The following is a 17,515-nucleotide window of genomic DNA, read 5'->3' on the forward strand; positions in this document are numbered from 1 at the left end:
AGCAAGTGTTTACGTGACTGTCTGATATGCCAGATCAGAGGGCTCATACACCTGAAAATAACCCAGCAATATGAAATAGTAGATTTTACCCACTTAAGCTTTCTGAGGCTGATCTATCTCAAGGGGCATTAGAATGCAGGTGGCTGCAAGACAAAAGGGAAGGAACAAATGGGTAGAAGTGGTGGAAAAGTGGCAGTTTGAACACAAGTGAGTTTATGGTAATCACGGAATCACATGTATTCCTGTTAAATACCCTGAAACAAAAGTACGTTTTCTTTGAGTAATTTTCCAGTGGAATGTTGCAGCTCTAAGTAGGACTTGCATAGCAAAAATAATAATAAAAAATTGCATTGTGTTACTGTATTTGTTTTACAAATTACATTGCTATATTCTGAGAAGTCATTATGCAAAAAACATTTACAGAATAGAACTGTTTTTGTCATCTTTAATGTTTCTTTGGAAAATTAATCTTTGTGTCTAAGACCAGCTTTCAGTACCAGAGAGGCGTGTTCCAGAAACCTGCAGAGATATGGAAGGCTTACAAACAAACCATAACTTCAAAACAGCTCGGCTCCAAAGTACAGTAGATGGAAGTATTTAAAAATATACATTCCACTGTATTCAGAGCTACTCAAGATTCCTTCTGAATTCTTCATGATCTTACTAAACTGCTTCTAACTCTGGCGGTACAGATGGTGTGGTATTTCAGATTATTCTAATTCCAAGCAGCTAAATGCACAGTCTATTTTAACAACAAGCTTATCTTGAGTTTTGAAACAATTACATTTTTGTAACATTACAAAACAAGTCACGCTTTATGGATGAATGTCCTTGGGATTTCCATGATCTGCATTCCTTTTAGGAATTGAAGTTATGACTTACTGCTGCAGTGTTCATCCCACATGTGAAATGTTTGGTAAGTGCGCATGCAGCGCAAAGTTTTATCCGTAGCACACGATTGTATAGGGTATCCAAGCATTTCTGGCTGGCTGCATTCTTGCTGTGTATTCCATTTGACAGAGAAAGCCAACATTGTTCAAGATACACAATAAATCAACAATGTTGGATACCGGGACCTATAGTTGAAACCAAGCTGGCCAATCTTTTTAGGGTGCCAGGAATGTGTTTAGTTCATTGTCGCCCTCAGAACAGTGTTGTCGTGATTTCGTGGCTGTTTGTGCGCTGCAAACATAGGCCCTAGACATTGGGCCTTGTGCCTTTACATTTTCTGTGTGGAGTTGAAAGTCCTTGTTCATAAACGTGTGAAATGCTTTTCACTGACTTGTCCAGCACAACATGGCCTGCATTTCTCTTCTTCCTATCCCTCCAGAAGAGAGGGCAGGACTAGGGTTCGATTCAGAGTGCTCGAACATTTCGGGTGTCTGTTCTGTTCAGGCATCTGGAGAATGAACAATTTTCCTGCCCATTGAGAAGAGGCTTCTGTGGCAACTCCTCCTTGCTGTTCAGGAGTCCTGGCTGGTAGCAAAGCCCATGCCAGCTGGGAAGGTGGCAGCAAGGCCTGGGTGCGTGAGAGGATAAAAAAAACATGACCAGAGTCGATAGCATAAAGCATCAGAACTGTCTGTTTAGATTGCTCATAGACAGAGGGGTCACCTTCTTGGCTTTTTTTGATGGATGGGAATCACCTAGCTTCTTTTCACTTTTTGGTGGTGTCACTTTAGTAGTATTAGCACAAGCCTTAGCATGTTGTTCCTGTAGGTTTGAATTGTTTCTCTGGTATCATTTCTCATCTGTGTTTTTCAAGTTTTCTGCGTGTCTGGTTCCTAGTAATCCACAGGGAGACATAACCATGGATGCTGAAAGCTGACTTTGCAGAAAGCATGTTTCTTTTATCAGCAGTTATGTTCTACTGATGCCAACATACTGAATTGCTAAAAATGCACTGTATTTAATTACAATGAAGTGATATCCCAGCAAGCCTTTCTCTGGTAAGTATAATTTGTGTTTTTATTGTGAATAATTTCCCTAAATATTTTGGCAGTCTGCATGAGAACACAGCTAAGCGACGTTGACGCACTTTTCCTGTTTGGAGTTGGCTTGTTCTTGTACAGTACGCTTAATGTAATCATCATACCCTGACAGAGCATGGCATGAATGTGAAACTGTGAGACAGAAATCATTTAGGTCACACAAATTAGCAGTCTTCTCAGCCAGGGCTTCCCAGTTGCTAAAGGACTGCACTAGTGCTGTTTGTTTTCTCTTTCCATGAAAATAATACTTTTTTTCCACAATATCTTTTGTCACATGGCTGACTGATGAAATTTAGTGAAATTTAGTCTCTAAACAGATATGCTGAGAGGTTGTGTATATTATGCCAAACTGAAATATTTTCCTTTTTCCTAAGTGCTGTGGTGGTTTGAAAATGCTAGAGGAGTGAAGCTCTGGGAAAGCAGTGTTTTCAAAATCAAAATTGACATTTAATTTGCATTCAAAGCAAAACTATGCAATGAAAATGCATCTTCCTCTACTTTGAGAATACTTATGTCTGTGTATGTTGTTCCTGATACTGATTTTTAACTGCAAGAAGATGCAGGCAAGGACCTAAGTTTCTCTCAGTAAGGTAGTATGAGTGCCAGGAGTTGAATGATGGTGCTGTGCTTCAGCAAGATTTTGTCAGTTTGTGGGATGGTGAGAAGGCTTTATTTATTTATTTATTTTGACCAAGCATTTCTGTACATGTGTTGAGTACACCTTAATCTGAAAGGAATAATCTTCCATCCTACTGGTTCACCCACAATTTATACTAATCCTGTGTTGTCTAGCCATTCAGTCCTGCAGAGAAAAAGCCAATTTTGTGCTACCTCTGCCAGAAAAATTGTTAGTAAATCCTCTTCCCCTTTTGAGCTTTGTGCTTGGTTTCCCTAACAAGCTCTGGTGAGCAATAATTGTGTATCTCTGTGGGGAGATGCTGACGGCAGCAGTGAGTAGGGCATTTCCAGGGCTTCTGCACTGGAGGTGTGGAAGGGAAGTAGGGAGGGGATGTTTGTTGCTGGAGGGAGCAGCCAGGCATCCTCCCCGCGCTGGAGCACAGAAGGCTTCACTCCTCTGACAGCAGCTTCTGACAGGGATGAAGGACAAGGGGATGCTTCTGCTGCCGTTCTTGCTTCAGAGCTGGTCTCTGCCATCTGTTTGGTGTTAAACAGGCAGGATGCAGACAAGGAAAGGGATTAGACGGTCTTGGCTTTGAGACAGGATGGTCCTGCAAGCAACCAAAGGGCCCGTTGTGAGCTGCCAGGAGGACTGTCTGCACGAGTCGCTCCCTGCGGGGCTCAGGTTAATGGTGCATGGGTTGTGAGCAGAAGGCATGCACTGCAAGCCCTCGCTGCCACCTCATAGAAAGAAATTTTCCCATCAGCTCCCACTAAACACCAGTGATCAGAGCTGTCAGGGAACAGCTAGAATGGGGTTACACCTGTGCTGCTGTAGTAGTACAAAAGATTAAGTGTTGGCTTTGTTTTTGCGTGTTCTTGCTCAAGTCCTGTGATAGCTGAAGGACACAGCTGTGGTGGTAGTTGGCCTTCTGGCAGAAGCTGCGAGCAGCTACGCAGCATGCACAACTAGAGTGGGACAGAGTGTCATATGTTACAGTGGGCGGGAGAAGGTTTTTGATGAAAGGCAGCTTTTGAGCGCTAAGAAGCTGTCTTAGCTTTAATGCATCAGAAATGGTAAGATTTTACATTATTGTTCAATCCTGTGTCCGTACAAAGCTATTGGGCAAAATGTTGCAGGATGTAATTAAATTGTTTGGTAGTGTCTGTATACAAACAGGCATTCATCTCTCTGGACTAACATTGTAAGATACGGTTTCAAACCAAAATAATTACTGAGCACATCCCAGAGCAAAGACACAATTGTGCTTGTATCAAGGTGCTTATAATGATGCATTTTACTCTTCTGAATTACTGATCTAGTTATTAGCAACCTATTTCTGTTACAGCTTGGGGCATATTAGCAGCAGTGTTTGTCTGTGGCTTGCCAAGTCACTTCCTTTGGTGTTTATTAATCTCTTGGTAGTTTGCCAGGTAAATCTCAGTGCCAAGATCAGTTTCTTATGTGATCAGGAAGTGAAACATGAGGATGCTCTCAGGACTTCCCTGGCCATCTCCCCTCAGCACGCTAACAGGAATGTGGCGATTGTCTTGTACTTTAGAGATGAAATTTTCAGAGGCACATAGAGCTCAATCTTGTACAGGAATCACTGGGGTTCCCTTTGAACATCTGACATTTTTCCTCTTCATATTCTTCCTTCAAGCTCAAACAATCAAACATCTTTTTTACAAGGAACTACCCAGTTACTGATCATTGTCCTCCTAGGAAAATCTGATTATCTGATGGTATTTACTCCCTGTCACTTCCCTGTGTGTTTATTAGTGTCAGTATTTCGTTGCCCCCTGAATAGTTAGCATGGAATAAAGTATTGACCTTGCTTCAGTGGGCCACATTTGCCATCATACCCTGTGAAATGACCTATGAGCGCTTCTACAGTAGCACAGTGTGAATGTCAGGTTAGATGTAGTTATTGTTTGGACTTTCAGATTCTTTTTACTTGGTTTGGAAAGAAGGGAAGGGTCTTCCAAGCTAATTTCAGGTGGGGTAATTTTCAAGTTGTGGCCCTGTTTCAGTGAGAAGAAGCTCCTGGGAGACATCTGGAATCCTCCTGCAAGCAAGATATGAGGGGTTTGGGTGCTTATGTTCCATTTTGATTTCAAATTGTTGAAATAGTTTTTTTGATTACTATGTTAATTTGCTAAGTTCCTGTGTCTTTCAGGTGAGCGAATGAGTATGGCTGTAACACCAGCTTCATGTGTTCTGTGTCCAGTTTTAGTGGGCGGGGGGGAAGAGGCTGTATTTCAGCATGCTTTTCTCAGCGCCACAGCTTAGTTCTTAAGTAAACTTGATGTATGCCTACAAGTTAACACAATGTTACAGAAATGTTTACAGTTTTTGCAAGTTACATTGAAAGACTGTTATTTGTATGCCAGCCATGTATGAGAAGGTGCTTGTAGATATTTGTCAACCTTGAAGACTGTACCTTGGAATTTTTCAGTAAGATAATTTAGGTTTTTAATACATGAAGGAAACACTTTCTTTAGTATTAGCCATAGTAAATAATTAAGAGGCTTTGTTCAATTCTAAAACATGGCAGCATGGATGGTAAATTTTACAGGTGTTCTTTTCATAGGCATGTATTTTGTTTTCCTTCCACTGTGAGTACATGTTTCTTGCTTGTATTCTTTCAGCAATGATCTTCGCAGTGAGACAGTAAATCTGGGGTAGAATTTCTTAAAAGAAAACAAACAAAGCTCTGGACCTGTGGCTTACCAAGTACAGTCTTGCAGAACATTTTTTTGCAAGACACTCATACCCCTGCCTGGTTTTGGTGCTTCATGAAAAGCAGCTGTCACTGAGATTGTTCATGCTTTTGCGAATTTGGTGGGTTTTGCTGCTTCTTAAAACACTTCATCGCTCTGGCAGTGAAAAGCAACAGGGGGGCTGCTCAGCCATAGGTGGGCATCCCAGGGCTAGGCACTTCGAAGGCCTGGCTGCAAAGGGTTGTACACAGCTTCAGAAACATCTTTCCTAGGTGCTTTTGACAACTTCCAGCAGAATTACCATGTTGTCTGTGGAAGCACAGAAATTACACATTGCAAAATTATCTGTTCCCGCTAACGTGTCTTATTGTCTTCCAGTCCTTCTGATCAGCCTAATGCTGCAATATAGAAAATGTGGGTTAGCTTGCTCTCCAGTACTATGAGCAATCTGTGCTCTGGCAGCAGCTGCCCATTAGAAATGTCTGCCAGAGAACTGATATTGCCCTTCTTCATTTGTCCTTCCATGTCTCCTATTCTCTCATTTCCCCTCTTTTTTATCTCTATTATTAAAAAGAAATATATATATTTTAAATTACTTAAGGGCAGCGTACACTAAAATAAACGTTTTAGATGTTGCTGTTTTTGCCATTTGCTGTTGGCTGTGTTTCTTCTGCTGGCAGTGTGGACGCTGAAGCCCCGTGTTGCAAGGGTCTGGGGGAGAGAGCTGCTGGGAACGGAGGGAGACGGCTCCTGAGAGAGTGAAACAAAAGGTGGCAGTGAAAGTGAAGCTACAGCTGAACGTACAGTTTATTGCTGTTGCTGGGGAATACTGTACGCCTGTTTCAAGACTGCTGCAAACCTGGCCAGACAAAATGGGTGGAAGGGCAGAAGGTGGGGAATGTCTGTATCCGATTATGAATTGGAGGAAATGACTGTCTGTGCTCTGCGCGCTGGTGGGCTCGGAGCACGCCGCCGGCAGGCTGCTTAGCGTTGCAGGGTACCGAACAAAAAGCGGTGAATCGTCAGCTTTTGTGTTTAAAATAACTACCAGGCTTACAAGAAGTTGTTCCTTAAAAATATGTTGTGGGTTTTCTGTTGGCTTTCTTAAACTAACTGGAAACTTTCTGCTTTTTTTCAGGAACGTTTTTTCTCTGAAAACATTGCTGCTAAAAAGCTCCAAACAGGAGAAGTAAATCCAGTCAGCTTGTCAGGTCACTGGCTCAGTGTAAAAGCGCTTTCATGAGGTAACGTTGGGCCAAAGTCAACTTTTCTTTCTCCTTTGTAAATCTGCAGCCAAGCAATGGGCCAGAAAATCTCAGGGAGCATAAAGTCTGTGGATGTGAGGGAGCCCCCTTATAGACCTGTTAAACGAGAGCTGAGAGGCCCGGATTTTTGCAAGCCCGCCCGGCTGGACATGTTGTTGGATATGCCCCCTGCCAAGCTGGAGGTCCAGTACAAACACGCTTGGAACAATGAAGATCGCTCTTTAAATATATTTGTAAAGGAGGACGATAAACTGACTTTTCACAGACACCCAGTGGCCCAAAGCACAGATTGCATCCGGGGCAAAGTCGGCTACACGAGAGGCCTCCACGTCTGGCAGATCCACTGGCCCACGAGGCAGCGGGGCACTCACGCTGTGGTGGGCGTCTCCACGGCCGAAGCTCCGCTGCACTCGGTGGGGTACACGTCGTTGGTCGGTAGCAATAGTGAATCGTGGGGCTGGGATTTGGGACGCAACAAACTCTATCACAACTGTAAAAACCAGCCTGGGGTCACGTATCCAGTCTTTTTGGAACCAGACGAGTCTTTTGTACTCCCAGACTCCTTACTGGTGGTGTTGGATATGGACGAAGGGACGCTCAGCTTCATGGTAGATGGACAGTATCTTGGAGTGGCCTTCAGAGGACTAAAAGGGAAAAAACTTTACCCCATAGTCAGTGCAGTTTGGGGGCACTGTGAAATTACAATGAGATACATCAACGGACTTGACCGTAAGTGTTAACGCGTTTCTTCATTGCGTTGTCTCTCAACTCTTCTCATGTAGGATTTATTTTCTTTATCTTTTCATTGTGAACCGAGTGTACTGGAGGAGGACTCTCCACCGTGAGTAAATTGCAACCTGTAGTTACTGCACACAGCTAACAACGGTATGGATTGTATCAAAATATTTTCTGTTGTGAGAATTTTCTGTTTCAGCCAGCAGAGTGGCAGGAAATCTGTGTGCAAAGAAAGTGAACAGACTGAGGGGAAAAAAAAAATCTTGAGAAATTTCCAGGGTATATTTAACAGTAAAACTCTCGTTTACTTGAGGATGTGTTTTAAATCTATGGTTTTCAAATAGGATTTGTGAATCCTATAAAACTTTATGGTGGTATTGGGAACTCTTGCATGGTGTGTGCAAACAGGCTTGAATTCAGACCAGTGGGCTTGCTTGTCTGCAGGACCCTCAGAAGCAGTGGTGGATCCTCAAGAATCTGGGAACTCAGGTCAGATACTGTTTTCAGCAGTTTTTCTGAAATTGAGCCCTTCTCCTTGGTTCATTTCAGAAGGTGCTGTTCTTCAGGAACACGGTTCATTGGATAAGCTTTAGCTATTTTTGTTATAAGGGGACAAATCAAATGCCTTTGGTAGTAAGGAGCAGCATGTTGCTGCTGTGTCCCTAAAGTAGCCCACCAGAAGATGCTCTGTGGAACTGGGTTTTGTGCAGCTCTTCTCAGTGTTTGGGAAGGAGCGTGCTCTGCCAGAGCCACTTCTGCAGCACAGCGCATGTTGGGCTGTGCCCAGCTGCCCACACGCAGCTTCTCTGCTGCTGGGCACTGCGGGCTGCACGGCTGAACGAGGTAGCAGGGAGTGGGACCTTGTTAATGCTGGGTTATCTGATCCACAGGATGAACTGGGAATGGAAATACAGAGATTTAGCAAAAGCACATGGCTGGACTGAACTTTCTTTGGTTTTTGGACTTTATGAATGGAACTTGTTTGTATAAAAAGGGACTAATAGCAAGCGTGCAACACCTCTGCCTTTCAGTTAGTGATATTTAAAGGAATTTACAATTCCTTTCAATTAGGTTGGGATGGTCTATTTTTTTCCCCATCAAATTAATTCTCTGCTCATTAGCCTCGCGTCTGACATACAAAGTAGAAACATAATTAAAGAACTTGACCCTGTTAAAGATTGCTTTTTCATAAGCATCTGTAATAGGCACTGGGGGGAAGAATCTTTATCCACAGAAGCCCCGCAGGTTATTACAGTCAAATGCTAAATAGCTTCTTGAGTGCTTTCATACAAGGGAATATCAGAGGATCGTAAGTATTTTGCAATCACTCAGACGTTGCAGAGTTGTGTGCTGACTGCTTGCCTCAGACTTTTTTTGGAGGCTGGTGGGGGAGGGATGCTTTTGCAAACTGAGTATTTGTGTGCGAAAGCAGTTTTCATAATGCTGGGAATATCTGCCAAGCTAAGCAAAGTACTGCTCGGCTTGCTCCACCACGTCCTCAAAGGGAGGCGTTCTGCCTTCCTGCTGTACCCTCTGCAGGGCTGCTCGAGGGAGCCCCAGAAAGATGAAAAGAAGGGACGAGGATGTGAATGAGTTTGGTAGGAATTATAAAATAAAAGGGGCTGAGTGGGGAAGCATAGCTGTGGTCTGTGAGACGGCTGAGAGAAAAATTCCCATCCGGTCTCTTGTGGGATAGTTTTGCTGGAAAAGGCAGGATGGCTTCCTTAGATGATCCCAGAGGAAGGCAGAACAGTCGTGCTCAGGCATGAACCCATGGCTAGGAGTAAACGTGTAAACTAAGCTTTTATGTCGGCCTGAATGCTGACCTGATCATGTGAAGAGGAAGTGTAAAGGCACTTTGCCGTGAGGCACTTTGACATCCTGGAGTCACGTCATTTGTTATCACATGGTCACTGATCCCTTGCTGTCCTGCAACAAAAACAGCATTCAGGAAAGCAGAGTAGCTTGTCTCGCTGGTGCCCTGAAACAAACACCTTCTCTTCTCCGCCAAAAGCCTTTCTATCCAGCCCAGCATATGTGTGCTTGGAGGTTGTTGGTGGTGCTGCTTGCCCGCTTTTTAACCTTATGGATCCTCAATTTGTCCTGCAAGTATTTTGTGCTGCTGATTGCTGCTTTTGGTAGATCTGGCAGTCGCAAGTGAGCTGTTCCTGAAATTGTGCTGTCCAACAGTGACCGTAGCTGGCTGTTTAATGACTGACTGACACTGCTCAGGGCGCACATGGCAGCGTGCGGTGGCTCTGTGTGGTGTCTCACAGAGCACATGGACACCGCGGCTGCAGGGATTTCGAGCGTTTTCTGTGCTTACTAATTAAACAGAAGACCTCTCAATACTTAAAGGCCTCAAGGTTAATTCTTAAAGGCTTTACAGGGTTGTAAACTTTGCATTTCACCTTGTTTTCAGAAAGCAATTCAGTGAAAATGTAAGAGATGCTCTGTTTATATGTATTTTAGACTACAGAAGTCCAGAATACAGAATTTTGTCTCATACCTATTGTGTAATTTTGAAGATCTTGATGCAGCATATTCTGATGGCTGACTGGTAAATAGAAAACGTACCTGAGATGCTGCTGCTTCTTAATCAGAGTTTTTCAAAATATTTTATCTAAAGTAAAATATTTCTAATGACTCTAAATCACTTTTTTTTTTCCTTTTTAAAAAAAAAATATTATTTATTTATTTTAGAAGCATAGCTGTAAGAAGTCCTTCATAGCATACCGTAGTGGTTATCGTAGGGTCTCTAGAGAGCTGGTGAGGAATTCTGCTTTTCTTTCTGAACAGTTTGCATGTGTCGGGCATAAGAAATTGTTCAGGAGGTGAGCGATATTACTTCTCCTTCAATAAACATGAAGTGAAAAGAGGTGTACCCAAATCTTATTCAGGATCTTCAGTTTTCAATTTGACCTTTATCCTGCTTTTCTGACAAATTTTGGAGGCAGCCTCCCTTTTTTTGTTGGCTGGCAAGAAGCGTTGGTACCTTCTGAGTGGTGTATGTCACAGGTGGAACAATATTTTTGTATCTGTATGCAACCACTTCTGTGGTAACTTAAATGGGTATCAGATAATATTTTTGTTTATTTTGACTGTCAGTACTGCTCCTGTGTGGTAAAACTGCTACTTTCATAAAGAGCATGCCTAACTAAAGAACTGAACATCATTTTTTTTTGTTTATTTGTTTGTTCTAATGAGTGGACAAGTAGAAGTCTTTTATAGCCTGAATGTCTGTAATGTATCTGTTTCTGTGCAGAAACACACTTCCTAAGGAGTCTTACGGGTCTGTGGGGAATCGTCCGAGCCTAAAATAGATTCAGGAGTGGCTTAGTGTTGCAATGAACTCCTTTCTTCAGGCAGTTTTGGGGTGTAGAAGGGAGTGTTGGTTTTGTTTTTAAGATGTTGTGAGCCTGGAGCTGCAGTAAGGAGGCTGCCCCAGAGTAGTCGTCGATGTTGGCAGCGGCCTTGAGGTGGCCCTGGGACAGAGATGGCTGTGATGCACGGGTAGGGAACAGTGAACAGCAGATTGAGAATGGGTTAGGGGGTGGTGGAAAACTAACAGAGCTGCTGTTTGAGCGGCAGGGGTGGTTGGGCGGCTGTAAAACGCAGAAGGGAAAGCAGAGAAGAGGAGAGGGTTAAGTGCTACGGAGCTAAGTGGTAATTTTTGTGTGCTTGGGGATTGTCTCCTTGATAGTTCCAGCAGTGAAGAATGAGGTCCTGCTGTTTTTTTTTTTTTTTAAATCTTCTCAAGGCTGAGGTTCAAGCCAAGAGTTGCACTTGATATGAAACAATAGTATTTGAAAGTCCATCTATATTACTGATGGGTTTGAACAATATGTGTCATTTAAAAAAGCAGCTTTAAAAGTTCTTATTTAAAGCCTCCCACAAGCTTCAGAAGCTACTTTGAGCATCACAAGGAGGCAAGCAGTGACCTTCACGAGACAGTCTTTCACTCCTGTTTGGGAGACCCGGCACTGCAAATGTGTGTCAGGGTTTGGGAGGAAAGGGAGCAGGGCAGGATGGAGAGCTCTCGGTATAACCATGTTCAGTTCTTCCCTGATCTTTTATCCTCTTTTAGCAAATGCTATCAGTATTTATCGTGCTGGTGTTTTCTCAGTATCAATTTTATATCAGATTTCTGACTCATTGCTTATTGCTATAATAAAAAAAGAAGCACAAATGCACAGCAAAGGCAGTCTATGTTGTTTTTCAGATGCTTTTTTCATCAGGGTATGTGTGTGGTTAAAAACCAGCTAGGCTATTTATGTCTGTTGTCTGATGAGGAATCCTGAAGACTATTTATAGCCTGGAACCCAGAAATAGAGAAACGCTTTGTGCACTGCAGATCATGGCCGATACGCTGATACTTGTGTGTTTAATCAGTGGTGGGAGGACAACTGAACAGTGCTGTGCTGGGAAACCTGCTCATTGAGGAAATGAATTGAGCACAGTGGTTTGTTCTGATCCTTAAAACTACCCAACAGAGCAGTGTTTGAGTTCCAGCAGCACATGTTACGGGGCTGGCCCTGCCCTGTTCTGTGCTGGTGCGGAGGAACATGCAGAACGCAGCCCGTCTGCGCTGACAATGCAGGAGCCACACACACGGAATTGAATTATGCGACTAATAGGTACAAAATTGAGAACTGAATGTCTTCCTAGGCAGAGCGGATGCAGAGAGGCTGCAGGAAGGTTTTCCAGCCATAGCTGCACAATGCAGAACTGGTGGGAACAAAACTGTGTGATCCCTGGGGCTGAGAGCTGGCAGGGTGGGTGGGGGAGCAGCTCTGTGTGCCCACGGCAGCACAGCGTGCCCGTGGATGCCGTGGAGAAACAGCTGTGGATGTGCATCAGTGCTGGCCTTCTGGCCACATCTCAAAAGACTTCCTGGTGTCACTTCCAGATTTCTTCCTCCTGCAGAGCGCGCTTCCCCTGGCTGCATGGTGCAGGCTGCTGCGGCTGCTGCTTTGGAGGGTGCTCGCTGCTTGGGATATGCCGTGGGATGTGTCCGAATTAGAGGCAGTTTCTCCACGTGATCCAGACAATTTTAAAGAAAGCTTCAGCATGTTTAAATGAGCTTCAAAAGTCTTGAAATTGCACATGGAAGGAAAGAATCCTGACATGTTTATTACAACATATTGAGTAAACTATAAGAGCTGAAGATCTGAATCCCCCCCCCCTCCCCCCCCCAGTTTGTATATTTCTAATTATAAATCTTTAAACTATTTCTTGTGATTTGGCAAGATTTGGGGCTAATATGCCCAGCCAGCTGTCTGGTCGTAGTGTCTGATGTTCAGCAGAGCCAGGCTTTTGCTCCTAGAATTCTTCTGCCTTTTGAAGTTCCAGAAAGAATAACTCATGTTTAGATTGAAAAGAGACTGTAAGACTTTATAATAGAAACAACAGTATCCTAATAACTTATTTCTTCTCTTCTGTTCAGAATTTAGCCGTCTTGTCTTAAACTGATGTTTTCATAGATCCAAGAATTACATTTATGAGACATTTGGGATACTGGCTGCTTTTTATGCCTAAATCTCTTGCTTCTAAAATTAGGAGTTTTTATTTCAAAACAGTAACTTTGGCTTTCCCTTATATAATAGTATAACTGTTTTGAAATATGTTACAGCAGACAGCTAATTTTCCTTTGTGTGGTATTTACGGTTCGTTGTGCTGTTTCGGCATGGAAGAATGCTTCTGAAGCTTGATGGCCCACTGCAGCTCTTGTGCTAGACCTCATGTAGCCCTTACACAATCCTGAAAACAAGCCTGATTATCTGGAGTTCAGAGAGATGGAAACATTTACAGCTCAGAAGAGAAGACAACTTGCCTATGAGTGTAATGCCAAGTTAAAGAAAACATCAGCGTGTACAAGTGCAGGCGTTGTTAACCTACACGTCCTTGTAGTGATCGGTGCCTGACAAAATGCCAAGGCTTTCTCTAAGCTGTTACTCTCCATTAGCCTGCAGCCTACTGCGTTGCTTTTTAAAAAATATCTCTACCTATTTACATCCCCAGATGAAGCAGAAGTATTATTAAAAGTACGTGCTTCAAACACCTGCATCAAAGAGGTGACTTTCTGGCTGCATTTAGTGTCGGTGCAGCCCCCCCTTGAATATCGTGGGCAGTTCTGGGCTCCACGACATAAAAAGGATGTTGCTGTTGCTGGTGAAGTTGCAGAGGTTTTGGGGCATGGGATTTGTTCAAACCTTGTGCTCCTAGCCTCACAGAAGACCATGACTTAACCCTTGAGTTATTTCCAGACCTTGGCTTGTGTGTTTCCATTGTGCTTTGTGAAACAGGGGACTATGCATCTCAGCTGAAATAACAATTTTGGAGCTCTGGGCTCTTCTTTCCTATTATTTTAACTCACACTGTTTTGTCTGTAACGGATGACAAATGGCAATTATAAATATGGACTCTTTGCCACAGAGGCCCTTTTATTACAAAGAAATCTAAGTCAGAACTGCAGAATTAACTATCAGGAGAAATATATAGTTTCTCATCAGATGTGCTGGGTTTTCCCCCAGATGGTTTTCAATTAAAAATTCTAAATGAATATGTTCTTTTGTTTAGATAAACCTGTTTGTTTTATATGTTATTTAAATAATTTATTACTCTGGAGGTTGCGGTGGAAATAATGCACTCTGAAGATGCAGTATTGCTAGATCTTAGGGAGAATTTTCCCTGCAGATATGCAATCAGAGGATGAAGTGGTAGTAATTAAGCAGCTAATGCTGTGAAGAAGGAATCTTTAGTTTTCAAGATAATTTAACAGGAAAAAGCATTTTCAGTTCCTGCTTTAGGAATCAGGAGCCTCATTGTTGGGGCTTTTTGTTTTCCTTGGCATACCTACCCCTTTCCCGGGGTTAAGCACGTTTCTTGTCCTCTAATCCTAATTTGTTGATGTTTTCTAATTGACTCTTAGCCTTTTCTCAGCAGCTTGAAACCACTGCATTGTCACTCGAATATGCCACTCTGTTAATTGGCTTTCTGCCCTGGTCGCCTCCTGCCCCGTCCATCTCTCTCTGAGCTCTTCTGGTGTTTTTTGGTCTTCCAGCTTCTTTTGTCCTTTCCCCAGATAAATTTGTTTCTTCTGTTGTTATTGTGCTCCTATTAAGAATTAATTCTTACCTAACTTTGCTGTTGTTCATAACTTCAGGCAGGCTGCTTTATTAATAACTGTGGGCAATCAGGTGCAGCATCACTCTTCCAAAGGATGGAAATGCCAGATCTAAGTGCCTGACTTCAGTTGTGATGGTGAATGGTCTGTGAAATGGTCTGTTGGGGTGAATGTTGAATATTTATATATATTTTTTTACTTGTATAAATTAATTGTAATTATGCAGAAAATCCCCAGATTACCTAAAGTTGGTAGTAAATAATTGATCAATGCATGTAGGTGCAAAGACTGTCTCACGCTCCTATTCTTGGAAGATTAGCTACGTCGTGTTTTATGCAGCTTTGGCCTAGTAAGACCTACAGTGATAGAGACTCCCCAGGCAATCTAAGGCACTTATTAGCTTTACAAGTAACAGGGTTTTCTGCTTTGAGGTCTAGTCCAGTCTATTTATTTAGCAGGGAATGCAGTTGTCATTGACCTGAAACATGTGAAGGTGTTGGCATAATTTTAAGTTCAGTAGCTCCCTGACTGCCTGTGCTGTTTCTTCCCATTGTCGCTCATAAATGTAGCATGGCAACTGTCAAATCTTCAAGTTTCAAGGAAAAAAGGAAAATTGTGCTGTATTCACATTTCTGCTGATTTCCCTGTGTATCTGGTTTTTAAGGAATAAGAACCTTGAAGAACAGCAACTGCATCTCTGTTCTCAAAACTGAAGTGAATGTTGTAATCTAAAGATACACTTTGAATATTGTATTTATTACTCTAAAATAGCAATTAAAATTTCAAAGCCTTGCTTAATCCTTTTCTGAATTTGCTGGAGCTGCGATGCTGGAATTGCTCAGCAATGTGAACTGATTCTCACAGGTTTGTACGAGAAGTCGAAAGGATGTTTATTTTCAGATTTGCTCTATCTGTATTGCTGTCAGGCACAGTACAGCATAAATCCAAGCTTCAGTACAAATAATTATGCTGGGCAGCAGATTATCCTTTGATATATTTATTTTGTTGCCAAAAATGTGTGTGCTTTATCAATGGTGACTATGATTTCATATGAATTTCCTCATGAACTATATTTCTCCTTAAAATATTACTTTGTGTATGTCTACAGCCTTGGGAGTTTCTTCCCCTCTCTCCTCACAAGCTCCATGTGCAGATGGCTTTATTTTTCTTCTCCTAAAGGCAGTGTAGATGAGGAGAGGCAGACAGCAACCTGGTTTCCATCCGGGGTGGTGTTTCACTCTGTGAATGGTGGTAAGGTCTGCTGCAAGTCATCGTTTTGTGTTCCATTTCTCCCAGTACTTTGGCCTTGGGTCTGTTCTCCCCAGTGCTCCGGGGCTGCAAGCAGAGGTGCATCTTGTGGTTTCCAGGGGACAGGCACCTGGCAAAGCCCTGGCAGAGCACGGGCCCTGTGTTCGGGTTCAGTTCGCTGTTGTCTTTTGAAGAAAGATGAAAAGCCCTGCTAGTGGTGACAGGACTGGATCAAAGCTCCCCCTTGCCTTGTTTGATTCGTGTATATGCAGAGAATGTAAATAACCTTAGCCTTTCACTTTCAACTGTTTTGGGCCGGGACTGGTTAATCAGATCTGTCTTCAGGCCTGTTACCAAAACAGTGTTCAATTTATTTGAAAAACCTCCAATACAGAAAGTTTGAAATGAGACATTTCAGTCATCAGCACTGAAATTCTGGGTTAAAGCAGGGGAGATGCGACTTCAGAAATTACTGACACAACTGCACTTCATCTACAGAACTGTGAGGGTTCTTTCAGCTTAAACATTATTTTTATATGTTAGTTGGTGGTGAAATAGAGAAGATAAAATGCTGATGCTCGTTCCAGGATTTTATATGATATTCTGAGTATTGGCCAGTATTCTGTAGGGCTGGTTTTGAGTTACAAATCTTCAGCGTTGGTACTGCAGGTTCTCTGTTGCAATGGGAGCATTATTCACTAGGAGCATTGGATAAAATGTTTTTGGTAATTCTCGTTCAGAGTGGATTTAATAACGAAGCAATTAAGTGAGGCGGGTGTGCAGTGTTACTTTATATCAGCTAGTCAAAGCTATACCTATATTTTCATGCAGACATGCCTAAAAAAACCCCACAAATTCCATAAATTTGTCAAACTCCTGTGATGAATAACATAAGAATATTTCCATGCCTTATGTGAATATTACTTTCTAGAAGTAATGAATTTCCAGACCTGGCGTATCTTCAGGGTGTCTCTTTTCTTAAAGAGGAGATTATTTATTAGCTCTGTGTCTGCCAATTTCTTTGCCTCACTGGATGATTTTCTTCATAGTTTTATGTTTGTTTTCTGAACAACACAAGTTGGTTTGATGTCCAAGGCTACAGATGCATTTCCAGTGTCAGCTTCCTGGAAACAGTTGTGCACGTCCTACCAGTGAATGAAAATATAACTGTGTCTCTAAGCAGCAACCTAGGAATGCTGTATGTATGACAACCTTATCTGTTGAGGGAAGTTAGTTTGCACACAGATTTTAATTTGACATTTTTTGTCCGTATCCCAACAGGCACAGCTCCCATTAAGCACATAATACAGCAGATTTTACCGAAGACTCTAATAAGACACTAATCCTATTCAGAAGGACTTGACTTGAGTAGTCCTGCAGCCTGGGCATTGATATTTTCAGGATCTAAATGCTCTGTAAGCAGTGTTACAGAGCAATTTCTCACTTGTTTGGCTGTATCATTGACTGGCAAACCAAATGATCTTGTTCTACAGAAACAATTTGTATGAAACCAAAATGTATTTCGAGCACAGAAATAGGTAACATTAAAAAAAGGATAATTTTTCTTTGAGATTAACAGTTATCTTTTCTCAGAACAGGCAATTTTAGAGAAGAGCACAGTGCATCTCCTATCCGTATGGATGTTTGTCTGCATGTGTAGTGTGGGCATGAAATTTAAAGAGGATAGTTTCTCGTTTGCAATAAAAAACAACTGTAAATACTTAAAAATCATTACTGGGTATGTCACTGATTTTTCTTTAAAGCCTTCATACAGCATCTTGAAGATAAATTTTTTCCCCTCCTCTGGT

At 42.3% G+C, this 17,515-nt stretch overlaps 1 protein-coding gene across 3 annotated transcripts in view; it reads left to right on the top strand.

Annotated features, from left to right (window-relative positions):
* The window catches only part of SPSB4 (splA/ryanodine receptor domain and SOCS box containing 4), an 87,347-nt gene that overhangs the window by 15,461 nt on the left and 54,371 nt on the right, over positions 1–17,515 (top strand). For all 3 annotated transcript variants that reach the window (XM_032193611.1, XM_032193609.1, XM_032193612.1), the window contains exon 2: positions 6,472–7,327. In XM_032193611.1, the coding sequence (XP_032049502.1) occupies positions 6,634–7,327 (694 nt within the window). In that variant the 5' untranslated portion in view covers positions 6,472–6,633. The remainder of the gene's footprint in view (positions 1–6,471; positions 7,328–17,515) is intronic.

Source organism: Aythya fuligula, chromosome 9 (genome assembly GCF_009819795.1).
Source record: "Aythya fuligula isolate bAytFul2 chromosome 9, bAytFul2.pri, whole genome shotgun sequence".
NCBI lineage: Eukaryota > Metazoa > Chordata > Aves > Anseriformes > Anatidae > Aythya > Aythya fuligula.